This window comes from Talpa occidentalis, unplaced genomic scaffold (genome assembly GCF_014898055.3).
Source record: "Talpa occidentalis isolate TD23 unplaced genomic scaffold, MPIMG_talOcc4v2.1 talOcc4.15, whole genome shotgun sequence".
Taxonomy (NCBI): Eukaryota; Metazoa; Chordata; class Mammalia; order Eulipotyphla; family Talpidae; genus Talpa; species Talpa occidentalis.
The window spans coordinates 46009520-46023312 of record NW_023601543.1 but is presented as its reverse complement, the minus strand read 5'-3'; the positions used below and the strand labels follow the sequence as shown (position 1 = coordinate 46023312).

The 13793-nt window shown below is 42.2% G+C and overlaps 1 protein-coding gene across 1 annotated transcript; it reads right to left on the bottom strand.

The window, feature by feature from the left end:
- Positions 1 to 248: 248 nt before the first annotated feature.
- On the bottom strand, positions 249 to 12840 carry SNX12 (sorting nexin 12). The gene is made up of 4 exons (XM_037512290.2): positions 12568 to 12840; positions 7683 to 7778; positions 6984 to 7108; positions 249 to 6601 (listed from the first exon to the last, which is right to left on the bottom strand). Exons 1-4 carry the CDS (start codon positions 12730 to 12732, stop codon positions 6499 to 6501), a joined length of 489 nt encoding a protein of 162 aa, XP_037368187.1. The 5' UTR covers positions 12733 to 12840; the 3' UTR covers positions 249 to 6498.
- Positions 12841 to 13793: the final 953 nt, after the last annotated feature.

Genomic DNA, 13793 nt, shown 5'->3' with positions numbered 1-13793 from the left:
CGATCCCCGGCTGCTCCCCTGACCGGCGGAGGGTCCCTCATGGCGTGCAGACCTCTCCTGTCTCACCCGCTGCTCCCCTCAGCAGTGTATTTCAGTCCTTCTGCCTGTTCTGCTCCCTGCTCTGACTCTGGTGAATTCTCTCACCCTCCCGTGCTTCTGACTGTACCCAGTGCTTGTATAAATAAATAAATAAATAAATAAATAAATAAATAAATACTTTAAAAAAAAAAAAAAGTAAAATGCCCACATCCTTTGACCCAGCAATTTTTCTCAAAATCCATCCTACAGAAATAAATACACAAGCAAGGTTGTATGTAGCATTACCTGTAATAGTGAATGATTGGAGACAAACTTCCATTGATGAGTGAATAATTAAATCATGACATGGTACCATGAAATGTTATGCCTTTTTTTTTTTTTTTGGTATTGTTCCATGAGTTCTCTCTTTTCCAGCCATTGGACTAAGCACTTTACTGTATGATCTCATTTAATTCTCACAGCAAACTTGTGATGTAAATACCAATATCGTGCCCATTTTATATATATGGAAACTGAGGCTCAGAGAAATTAAGTAGTTCACCAAAAATCACTCAGCTAGTTAGTGCTTAAGCTGCACAATTAGTTGCTCAATGTAATAGCATGGTAAGTTGTACCTTTGGTAATTAGAAAGTTTTGGTGATGACTTCAGAGAGCCCAACTATCATTGGGTAGACTGGATTATTGTGGGGTTCTATTAGGTCCTCGCCATTTGGTGGTTCCTTAAACACATAGATCTCAGCTCTGTAGATGAAGGACTTGCACCTCTGCAACCACAACTCTGCAGAGTCAAACTCAGAGAGCAAGAGCTGCTGAATGAAGAAATGTTTATTGAGCTGCTATAGTACTGTAACACGAAGGTATGCCACTGTTTTAAAAAATTTCCATGTGCTAATGTGACAAAGTCCACAATACATTGCAACATGAAAAAATTAAGTTGCAAAATAGTACATTTAATATCCCATTTTGTTTAAAAAAAACTACATAAAAGTGTATGGCTATTCATACATATATATGTAAATGAATATACATTTACATATATTTGTGCATAAGCAAAATGTCTAGGAAGACATACCAAATTAGATTACTCTTAGAGAATGGAAGTGGAGAGGGAGATGTAGCGAAATATTTTTTTATACATTAACATTTTGTTTGCATATTGTCAGTTAGCATTAGATTCTTTTAAATTTTGTCACCATACTAAAACATTTTAACAAAATAGGTACTTTTAAAATCAGAATAATCGAAGTATAATTTATATATTTTAAATACAAGTAATTCCATATAGGGATGAAGCGACTATTTCATTAAAAAAATTTCAGCCAGAAGACCAAGGATAAAACCAGGGCAACTGTAAATCAAATCACCATTGAGTTTCAATTGGGTACTCATGACTGGATACAACAGGACGTGGGCAAGCAAAATCTAATCAGAATTAAATGAAGAGTCTTCATTTCCAGGAGAGGAAACTTACTGCTCTACAGCAAATTTTATCATATGAAAACAGTGTGCCTTCATCTTTTTGCTGGCATCACCTTCAAGGTTTAATCAATTCCTTGGCAAGGGTGGGAAACCATAAAAATTAGAGCTTCAAGATACCTTAGATCTCACTCAGTCAAATCCCCTCATTTTAGAGTAAATGGATTCAGAGTGGTGAAGCAATTTGCTTAAGGTGCTATGCTCATCTAACAGGATAGCCAACTTCAGAATCCAGGTTTCTACACCAGGCCTAATCTTATTTTCAGATCTTCCCAAGCCTTCATTCTGATGACATATTAGGAAATATTCCTATGAATCTAACTGTATTTACTGTTCACTTAAGTACTATGGTTTTATCCAGTTTCTGGTTGACCTTCAATTGGCAGTGCCTCTTAATCTTTTACCTTCAGTTTTTCTTTATCAAGTAACTGATGATCTACATTCAAATACTTTCCACACCACCATAGGAAGCATCTATTTAAAGGAAGCCAGCCATGATTTAAAGAATCCTTTTGTAATGTTAATAATTATCCCGTTTTCTCTGTTTCATAAGAAATTAGTTTTCTGTTCTCGAAAGTATAAACAGAAGATAGAAAGACAGATAGAGAAAATAAAGAATGATTGTTCTTTTGTATAAGCAAGGGAAAAAAAGATAAGAGGAATGAGGGATGGTGGGTGGTTGGGAAGGGAGTGGCAAAGAACCACAAGCTAAAATAGTCACAAAGTGTTTATATTTTAAAAGTAACTTGAATACTGCAATGTATAAATGGACTCTAAACACCACCTAACCTTCAAGTTATAATTAAAGCAGTGTCCAGTTTTTGACTATGACTTAGAGACATGTGAGGGCCTTGGGAAAAATTCAGAATAATAAAGATAAAAGGGTTTAAAATGAGCCAAGTGAGGAAAAATTAAAACTGCAATTATGTCTAAGACCAGCGGTGACTCAACAGTCCTTAAGGATATGAAGAACCATCCATTTCAGTGAGCAACTGGTCTGCATTTCCACAACAGAAAGTAATTCTACTGAACTTAGTACAGCATATACTTGAACATAGAAGTTTTTCACCTAGGATAGCTCATCAAATAAAAACCCCAGAGTAGCCTGTATGCTGTCTACCTCTCCCACCCTTTACTAGCTCAACTGCTCATCCCAAAGAATGGGTCAAAGGTTTATAAGGTATCTTTGGAATGTGAAGATTTGGACTTTTGAGTCTAGCTACTATGTTAAGTATTTGTTAGTCTGTCTCCCAGGCTCCAGTGTGAGGCTGAACTGCTTCTGTGCTATGAAGAAAGGGAATTCATTAGTAGTAAACATGTAGATGAATGTGTAATGCTTGAATTTCCTATAGAAACATGCTTCTTCTCAGTATTTTTTTTAAAGATTTATTTATTTATTTATACAAGCACTGGGTACAGTCAGAAGCACGGGAGGGTGAGAGAATTCACCAGAGTCAGAGCGGGGAGCAGAACAGGCAGAAGGACTGAAATACACTGCTGAGGGGAGCAGCGGGTGAGACAGGAGAGGTCTGCGCGCCATGTGGGACCCTCCTCTGGTGGCCGGGGAGCAGCCGAGGATCGAACCGGTGCTGCAGAGGCTGCGGGCAGCTTCGCAACCCAGCACTCAACCGCTGCACCACCGGGGAGGCCCTCTTCTCAGTATTGATGGGTCAGAGGGCTTGGACTGAGATTCTTTCTGGACCCAGTGACTGTGCTAAAATGGCCAAGTTAATTCCAAAAAGGGGGAATTTACTGACATGATTTAAAAAAAAAAAAAAGACTGTATTACTAACTAGATTGCCTGGACCTCTTATTTTGTCTCTAGCATTTTCTTATCTTATATAGACAGACATTTCCTAAACTAAAATACAGTCTGTGAAGACAGAGAATGTAATCATTTTATTTGTACCATGACCACCCTACCCCTGGCCCAGCCCAGCCTTAGCATAACACTGAGCAAACAAAAGGCTATCAATTAGTACTTTTTTTTTTTTTTAAAGATCTATTCACCTATGCATATAAGAACTGGGGTACAGGCCAGAGGTTTGGGGGGGGGTGCAGTGAGAGGATTCACCAGAGATGGAGTGGGGAGCAGAACAGGCAGCCTGACTTAAATACACTGTTGAGGAGAGCAGTGGGTGAGCCAGGAGAGGTCTGCTGCACCATGTGGGTAGCTCCCTGGCCAGGGATCGAACTCATGCTGCAGTGGCTGCTAATAGCTTCATAGGTTGCGTCTTGACCTGTTGCACCACCAGGGAGGCCCCGCAATTAGTACTTATTAAAAGAATGCCATCTGTCCAACATTTTGTTAATATTTTATTTTATATCTGCTTTTTGTAGTTAATGTCTTAATTCACTCTAACTCTGCTGCCTCTGCAGGTAACATTACTCTTATCTCACAAAAACATCTACTTTTCCCTATCCCCTCAGATATCTTTATCTAATTCGTAAACTACCAAACCTCTTAACTTCCTCAATTCAGGCCCCTCTCCTCTACTTAGATGTATCATTAAGTCGCCTTAATTCATTTTTTAAACACATCATTTTCTACACCTTCCCATGTTCAACTACATGATTAAAACTAGCTTTGACTTTCCAAACGACAAACCTTTTCCAAAACCCAGTTGTGTAAGATGCCATTTCAGAACACATTTGGTCAGATAATAATATCCACCCATCAAAAGTTATCAGGATACACTCACCTTTCTGCCTGAATCGAATCTATTTGAAATAAAAAAAAAAAATATCAGCTGAGGTAAAAATCCCATGAAACAAAGTGCTTATAGGTGGTGTATGGGTGTGTTGGAGGATGAGCACATGCCCACATGCATTTAAGTACACTAATACATGCATATGTATACACATGTACGCACGCACGCACGCACGCACACACACATCCTCTAAATATATTCTGCCCAAACTATCACAAAACCACAGAGCTTAAAACCAAATTTGCTAAATCTAACACAAACCAAAGGTTCTGAGTCCTAACAGCTACTTCCTGCAAGCAGAGGTATTACCTCTGTGACAGTCAATTTTGAGTTGCAAGAAAGATAGGTAAATGTGACTACAGGCAGCTAGGTTTCTGGCTTTTTTTTTTTTTTAATTTAAATGCAAAACTTATCACCTCAGGACTCTTGACCACATTGCATGATTTCTGCACAGTACCCATCATATTCTAGGCACTAAAAACCAGTAAATTTATAACATAAGCAGAAGAAAAGAGGCTTGCTTCACAGTGGTTTAATATGAACAGAATTGAATATGACATTGTCTGACAGAAGAATGAACAGTTTGCTGAATAAAAGCCCCGAGGCAAGATATATACACAGCAGAAATGTATCCACAGCAGAAATGAGGCCTCAGGCTCTCAGCACTTGTTCACATGAAAAGAATTTTTTAAAAAGTCAGTAACAGGATACAAATCAAAAAGGCAGCAACAACAGCAACACTGGGGAAATAGGGAAGGGAGCAGAGCCTCTCTCTAGGGGCTGCTCAGCCCCTGGCACAGGCGCGACAGCTGAAGAGCTCATCTGTCTCAGGGAAAGTCAACATTTAGATGGACTCCAAAGCCATGTCAAAATCCAATCCTAATATCTCCAATTAGGATCTTGTCAGAATCAGTAATCCTTTCCCAAAAGGCCCTGTATAAAAGAACGCCAATTCTTTCATGTAGGGAGTCTAGGCAAAGAGCTCCCACTTTTGACCTGACACCAGAGTTAACTTGCTCCCATCCCACCACTTGGACCCCCCCGAAACAAACCACTATCTTCCAGGCAGCTGCCCAGGAAATTTGCCAGCCTCAAGAAGCTGCTTCAGACTCAAAAGATTTGAGATATCCATGCCAAGCTGCTATCCTCAGCTCAACTTCTGGAGGGAAAGCTGGAGTTCCATGGAAAACAGTGCAGGCAGTTCAATAACCCTGTGACCAGCCGAGGAGGGCAGCGACAACTCTTGCCCCTAAGCCCCATTCAACAGCTCAAAGTGCTTAGAAGTCAGAGATTGTGTGGTTTGTTCATGTGCTTCTGCCCTGTGGCAGCACTAAATGGGATGGGGGAATGGGAAAATGGAAGGAAGAGTGGTGATGTCCTTCCCTACCATGGTAGGTACCTAAAAAATGAACCACTCCCACTTTTCAGGGAGTTACCTGGCAGTCGTGAGTTACCCCCTCCCCTCAAGCCACCAAACCTGCAAAGCTAACCCATGAAGTAGCAAGGACTTGGGGAGGGAGAACTGCTTACCCACACTGACTCACCAGCTGTAAGCAAGAACGGGCAGCCAGACTGGGGTGCCACAAAGGAGAGGGTCTAGGCAACAGGAGTTCCCCTACTGCCCTATGGCTTTCTTCTGACTCTGAAGCAGCCATGATGATGGGTCTGGAAAACCCACACACCTTGCTCCACACAATAGACTGCTTAGATTCTAGGATTACTGCCATGAAAAGCAACAAGGGAGAGAGAAAGGAAGAAAAGAAACTGTTGAGAAAACTGGGAGCAGGCCTAGAGAAAACAAAGAGTTTTTGGGTTTCTACCACTTTCTCAAAGAAGAAAAAGTTCATGCAGGTGGGAAAGGCAGGGCTTTTCCCTGCTCAGTATTCCTGGTTAAACCTAAGAGTAAGAAAAATTCCCTGGACTTGCAGCATCATTATGTATTCAAGTGCCTCACCAGCACAAGACCCACCCACCGACCAAGGTTAGCCTTCTAGATTGGGTAAATGCCCAAGAAATTGCCTTCCAGTTCAATCCTCCCACCCACCCACCCCAATCCCAAAGGGCATCTGCCTGTGGTTTCCCATCTCTCCTCAGAGAAGAGGATCCTAGCAGAGTGCCCATGGTGCAGTCAGGTACCAAGGAGCACAATACCAGACAGTTTATCAGGCCGGGGGATGGGCAGCCAACTTCAGATCAAAGAGAGAGAGAGGCTTAGTGTAAAAACCAATGTCATTTCAGCAGGAACGCAGAGGTCAAGTGGTGAGAGGCACTCCTACTGGCGCACCTTCCCAGGGACGTAGTTCCTGTCGATTGCCTCCTCCTGCAGGAACATGTGTAGGCAGCGTTCGTTCTGAGCCAGTGGGTGGCCAGCAATTCTATAAAGAGACCAAGATGATTATCAGTATTATTTGGGATCAGAGAGAATTCACAGATGGATGGGGGTGTGAACGGCGGAGGAAGGGCAAGGCCAGTCCTAAGGTTCTAGCAAGTAGAGGACAGCAGCAGGGAACCACTTCAACCTTAATATTGTAGAGGGGGAGGGAGCAGTAAGGTCAGGAAACCCCTAGACACATCCAACGTGCAGCACTTGCTCAGGCCCTGAAGTATAGGATCAGAATTCTGGTCAAAGGAACAGAATTTTACTGTCCAGTCAACCCACTGCGCCACATTACCCTTTATAAAAGAGGATAGAAGAAACATACAGAAAAGACCATGATGGCAAAAGTAGCAAGAGGAGCTCCCAGGAACTTGACTTACTTGTTAATAAACTGTTCGAGGCCCTGCCTCCTTTCTTCAATGAAAGACTCCTCGAAGATCCCTTCATCTCCTCGAAAAGGGAGCTGTCGCTTCAAGGCTTTCCCAGGCAGTGGTGGTACGACAATCTTTTGGAAGAGAACAGAATACCAATCCCATGGGAGAAGCCAGAAAGGAAATGAGATGGTGAAGCACTGTGTACCTCATTTCCTACTAGGTTTAGGGTCCAACCTGTCCCAGAGCCAGCAACATGCACCAGCTGAGACCCACCAGCCGAGACCCGTGAGAACAAGATGGCTTAGAACCAGAGTTGTATTAAAAATTAATACAACTCTTTTGGTGGGAAGACAGGTTTACTATCTCAAAAGAAAGGAAATAAATTCCAAACATTCCTCCCTTTCCTTAACCACCCAACCAAGAATTTAGCTAGGACTTTCCTTAACACTATATTTTCCATTCTTAGCTCCCACAGGCATTAAGTTGATGATTTCACTAGCCACTGAGTATTACTTTTTCTTTGAAATTTGTCTTGAAGTTACTACTTTCAAGTTTCAAAGATCCAATATACAGAAATTTGGTAGATAAAGTATGTTCACCCTCTCCGTTGCTTTCAAGATTTTACAGACGGTGATCTTTCTTATGCCCTCTCAATCTAGAAGAATTTCCTCCTCCAACAGTAACACACAGGGAATGGGGCCATACCTTACTATCACGCTCCAACTCATTTTTTAACCACTCAAAGTCACTGTAGCGCCTTCGTACACAGGACTCCTTCAATTTGAAAATAGGTAGGTTTGTCTATAGGGAAGGAAGAATGAGAGAAGAGAGATGGTAAATAATGTTGGTAATAATGATGGTAATAATGACAGATGGCCACCTGTCATAACCATCTGGACAGGAACCAATGAAGACAGCTCCTATGGATCATGCTCCATAACCCTTTCAAAATACCACTTGGTGAACATCAATCCTTACCACATCCAGGCTTGTCACAGTTCGTGATCAGAAGTCCTTTGCTTATAACTCATCCTGGAATAGACTTGAAGTTATATGTAAATATGTAAAAATAAGGATTTTCACTGCATTTTATTATTTGTAATAATGTGTCCTATGATTGATGGACACATTCTTTAATTGGTTAAATAAATTAAGTTACACCTGTACAGTGGTATACTACACAATTATGAAAAGAATGTAAGAGAGATATATGTGCCAGTTCAGAAAGCTATCAAGCATTAAAATCAAGGTACAGAAATGAATATACAGCTTGCCTCTATTTGTGTTTTAAAAAAAGATAGACACATGTATATATTTATGAATATTTATAAAAAGATACTGGTAACAGTGATAGACTTTGGAGAATAAAGCTATACAGCTGGAATGGGTAGAATCGTCACACTTTTCATTGTACAATTTGAATTATAATGTAAATATATTACATTTTCAACTGAAAAGTGAATTTAGATTCCCTGGAAAGAGTAAGAGATAAATACCTCCAAGTAATGTCTTCCCCTGCTTTTCCTGTCAAAATATTCTCCATTCTACAAGCCCTACTTCATTCAGGAAATCTTTCCTTACACCAGCTTAATTTATTGGCCTCCCTCCCTCTCCTCTGAACTCCTATAACACTTATACTCTAGTAGTATCCCTATTGTTTTATGCCTCATCTTAGTCTTGCTACTACCTAAGTGAACTATAATTTAATTGAAATCAGGAGCCATGACTACTACTCCATCTCCCTAAATGCAGAGTAAGCAAGCTATTTAATAAATTCTCAATTGACTTACTGAGGCCCTATGTATCTGCTTACACCCTCTTTATTGACAGAAAGTGCAGAGGACCTCCCTGGTGGTACAGGGATTAAAGTCTCAGTGCTGTCAAGCTATAGCCAGCCACTGCAGCACGTGTTCAATCTGGGGAGCTGACCCACATGGCGCAGAAGACCTCTCCTGTCTCACCCGCTGCTCCCCTCAGCAGTATAGTTCAGTAGATCCACCTGTTCTGCTCCCCACTCTGTCTCTGGTGAATCCTCTCACCCCCGCTCCCATACTTCTGGCCTAAACCCGTTTTTCTATGCATAAATAAATAAAAATAAATTTTAAAAAATAAGTGCAGCAGAAATAGTGATCACATTAAGTTGGCTTACCATAGATTGCTTCCTGATATGAATCAGTTTACTCCCAAATCATTAAGAATCTCCTCAAGGCTCTACTACCAACATGGACTCCCTGGACAAAAAAGCCCCAATCTCTACTCCTGTCTACAAGTTCTACATAGAAATGGCCGGCCACATGTATTAATACTGACTGTATTTCCTGCAAGCCAATTCAGATAAGCACCTGGAAATAAAAGAAACTAGTTTTGCTCTATTGTGTAAAACTGACTCAGAAAGAGAAAAGAGCTGGTTGGAGCTATGCTAGAGCTTCACACAATCCCCACTACATCATGCTTTGTGGTTCTCTAGTCTGGAAATTGTTCAAGGTCCAATTTTAGATATAGGTCATCAAAAGCCAAATAATTGGTCAAATTACATTAGTTACAACTCTACCCAGGATTACTGCCATCCAAGGAATGTCAATGTGGAGTCAGACATATGTAAAGTAAAACTGCCCAAACTAGTCTTTAGAAGAATAATAAACTAGAAACAGCTGCTTCTTTAGAAAGGTGAACCTCTAGAGGACAAAGGGAAGGGGGTTGGTTTTACAGTGTATCATTTGAATTTTGTACCATGTACATGCATTAACTATCCAAAATAAACCCTTACAGAGAACATTCTCAGAATTTGGCAAGAAATATATACTTGTGTCAAATCATTACACTGTATGCCTTAAACTTACATTATATTAAATGTCAACTATATCTCAATAAAGTTGGGGGGTGTAACAATAATGCAAGAAAGAAAAAAGTCCTTCAGTATCATGTCATTCTAGGTTTACACCAGAGTTTATTATAAACGCTATTGTATTTACATAGTTGGTTTTTACAGAAGCCAACCTACTAAGTAGGTTCTTCCCAGACACAGTTGAACCATGCTGCCATTTTGTGGACTTTCTTCTTTGATTCACAAAAATGCTATTCTTTCCCTACCCCCACAGGATAGTGACAATAATGGCCTTTCTTCTCAGCACCTAGCCATCGAAGGAAAGGGCTACTATGTATTAGGGTAGTCTCCCAGCTCCAACCTACAAATCATATGAGGAAGTCAGGATTGTGTAGAATAGGATATAGACAGCCCTTTGGCTCTGATCAACACAAAGTCAAGGGAAAGGAGAGGAAGAAGCAAAGTTCAAGCTCACAGGACAACTGACATTTGTTCCATACTCATCATGTGAAGTCACCATGACACCTCTCCAGACTCATTTCTTGAGGGTGGTGGGAGAGGAGGAATTCTTTCCTGAGCGAATATGAAAGAGAACAGCTTCAGAAATATTTAAAGAGAAACAAAAGAACAAAAAAGAGAGAAATATTTGCTATTATACAAAAAGTCAGTGTCATCTGCTTCTACTGTACAGAATGCCTAACTCCCAAAGCCCATTCTGTCTCATGCTCCCAATAATGCCAACCATGATCTATTACTTAAAAGCAGCTATGTACAACCAAATATGATTTTACCAACTTTTCCCAAAACAGAGTTCAATAAATGCCTATATAGTCATACATATCAACATATATACAAATTAAATCAAGCCCACAGAAATAGGAATTGCCATCAAATGTAGGAACTGTATCACTATACAATTAGAAATTGCAGAAAGGACTAATAAAAAGCTTAGAAGGTAGAAAAAAAAAATGTATACTAAAGTTATGCAACTAAGCAATGACCAAAGAGACTAAAGTGTAAAGCAAAGAGCATGATGAGCTTTGGCATTAGACAGAGCTGAGTGCAAAGCCTAGCTCTGCCACTTGTAAGATATGTATACATGGGCAAGTTACCTAAATTGCAGTTCTCCTCAATTTCCTATCTGTAAAATGGGGTTTTGTCAAGGATTTAGAAACTAAAACTTAATTCAATACCTGGCACATTGTAGGCCCTAGAAGAACAGCCCCTGTTCTTATTAGAATGCCTGAAGTAGAGAACTAATTCACTCACCATCCCTAAGGCTCTTGGGTAATGCATGAGACAATGTCTCCCAGCACCCCGTTAGCCAGAGTCCTTATAATGAGCAAGTTATGCCCAGGCTTCCTCAGATAATTGAGTTCTCTCTAGCACTAATAACTTCCAGATATTATCATATTTTGAGGGATCCACTCTCCTTTCTTCCCCAAAGAAATGATTTCAAGTTGTTCTTATATAGACAAGTTTTTCTTGTTTCTTGTTATTCACTTTTCTTTCTTTAGTTTGAACTTTGACAAACATGAAATTTGGGATCATCATTTCTCCATTGGATGTGAAAGCCAAAGTAGGAAAACACTCATTTCATTCATTCGTTCATTCATTTGTTCATGAATGGAAGCTCATACACTCTTTCAGGTCTTCAAATACTGTTTGTGCAGCATGCTGTCACAAAGAATATTCAAGTCCTCTAGTCTGAGAAGAAAATATTAGAAAATGGCTCTAAAATTTTTTGTTTATAACCATGTCAACTGGCAAAAGAACCTACCAACCAAGTATCCTATCTGCACATCCCATCTTTGCACTGTGTACTAAGAACTAGAGAACAAAGTCCTCGGTAGTGCACAATGGAAGAAGTCATTTGTGAAATGTCATCTATTCAAGTAACTACAGAACAGGGTCTGGATTCAAAAGGTTAATCTAGGGCTTAAAGACAGTACTTTACATTACACTACAGAAAATCAAGATGAGAGCCAGTAAATATTGAAGTGAACATTCTGGATACTTCAAATTCAAAGAATCAGCACAGGAAGAGAGCAGGGACTGACAATCCACCATTCCTGGTGCAAGCCAGGCCAGCTTCCACTGGGAGCCAGAGCATGTGGTATCTGAGAAAACTTAAGCACTTAACACTTCGGCTCTCCCTCAGATGCTAATTCGACACAAGTCTGGGAAGCACTCCCTCTCAAGGAGACTCCTTTATTTCTGCTTCACCAAGTCAAGGTCTTCCTTTCCTGATGTCTACCTTCCTTTTAATCCAGGCTTTGCTTAAATTAACTCCATCCCAGGGAGACCTGCTGAGGAAGATGCCCGGCCTCCCTGCCCTCAGTCTTCCGAATGACTTCCCACAACCTAGTTTGGTTATGGGACCCAGCGCCATACCGCCCAGGTTTTCCATCCCCCCGCCCTCTGAAACCCTCCCTCCCCTCCTTCGGTCGCTCCAGTCGTGATGATTCCTATACCTCACTCTAAGCTTCTCCATCCTCCCCACCCTAGTCAGCCACGCCTCACTTCTTGCTCATGGGTACTTGTTTTCCCATCCCCCGGTCCGACGTGCCCCTCAGGAGTTCTCGGTACCTTCGGGCCACAACCGAGTCTGCTGACCTCTCTCCAAATCTATTATGCCCCTAACCTCCAAATGACCCTTCCGGGAGTCTGCTCTGTCGTCCCCATGGCAGCCACCCGCCCCCCTCCCCGCCTCCCCGCCCAGCCGCCCAGTCCTCCCTCAGCGGTCCCCCTCACCCCGTGACTCACCCGCATGCGAACCTCATAGGTGGTGAAGCGCGCGCGGCCCACGCCCACCGTCTGTGGATTAAAGATGTCGATCTCCAGGAAGTTACTTGGTGGCCCGTAAGCGTCGGTCAGGTCCTGCGGCTTCGAGTTAAGACGCCGAGTGTCAGCTACGGCCGTGTCCGACATCTTTCCGAAGGAAAGAACCGGACCAGGGAAGGGGGTGGGGACAGAGACCGGAGGCAGGAGCGCGCACGGCCCCTCCCGCTTGCAAAATAACCAGCCAGGCCACTGATGGAGGCGCTGCGCACGCGCGCCCACGCACGCACGCTCGCGCACGTCGCCGCCCCGGGCCCCGCGCCCTGAATAGCGGCGCAGCGGACATGGAGCGTTCAGTAGCTAGGTGGAGTCATTCAGGCTTCGGGGCGTAGTTTGTGGCCGCCCCGGAACCTGCATGCCCCGGACGCTCCACCCTATATCCTGGGAAGCATTTACGGGCCGGCTCCGCCCATCGCCCCTTCTCAACCCCAGAAATTGGCTTATACCGCGTTTCAGTCAACGTTGGGCACCGCCAGCTAGGATCCTTCGGTGATAGGCCGAAGCCGGGTGACCTGAATAAGCCAGGGTTTTACGCGAAAACCCTGGGCCTTCTCCAGAGGGTGGGGTTCCCACAATAGTACCAAGAACCTAGCACGCAGCCCTGCCGCTTGTGCCACTGATAGTTTCAATTCATTCCACACGCAGCTGACCACTCAGGATTATGGTGCTGGGAAAGCAGCGACGGTGGGGGTAAACAAAGATGATTTCTTATCCTCCCTTTTCAGGAAAATTGGGGCATACCTTCATCCTCCACTGTTGCCACATGAACACTAACTCCAGATGGACTCATATTATTTCTCCACAAATTGACAGCCTTTGTTTCATACCTTCTATCTCTACTCTGCAGAATTCCATACTTGGCCTTGCTCTGAGGTTTGCTTGCAGCCCATAATGGAAATAGAATGCATATCTACATGAGAAAATCTATAGAAATAGTAATATTCATACGGCTGATGGGCAAATAACCCACATAAAGGGGGACAGCCCACCACATTCATTGTAGTGCTATTAGAAGAGGTTGCACCTGCCCTCTTCTGCTCAAAAACAGTTTCCATATCACTGATGCCTGACATTCTTTCAAAAGTGTATAAGACCCTATAATTTCACAATTAAGTTATTTAATCCAATTTAATTCACAGCTACTAATCAAC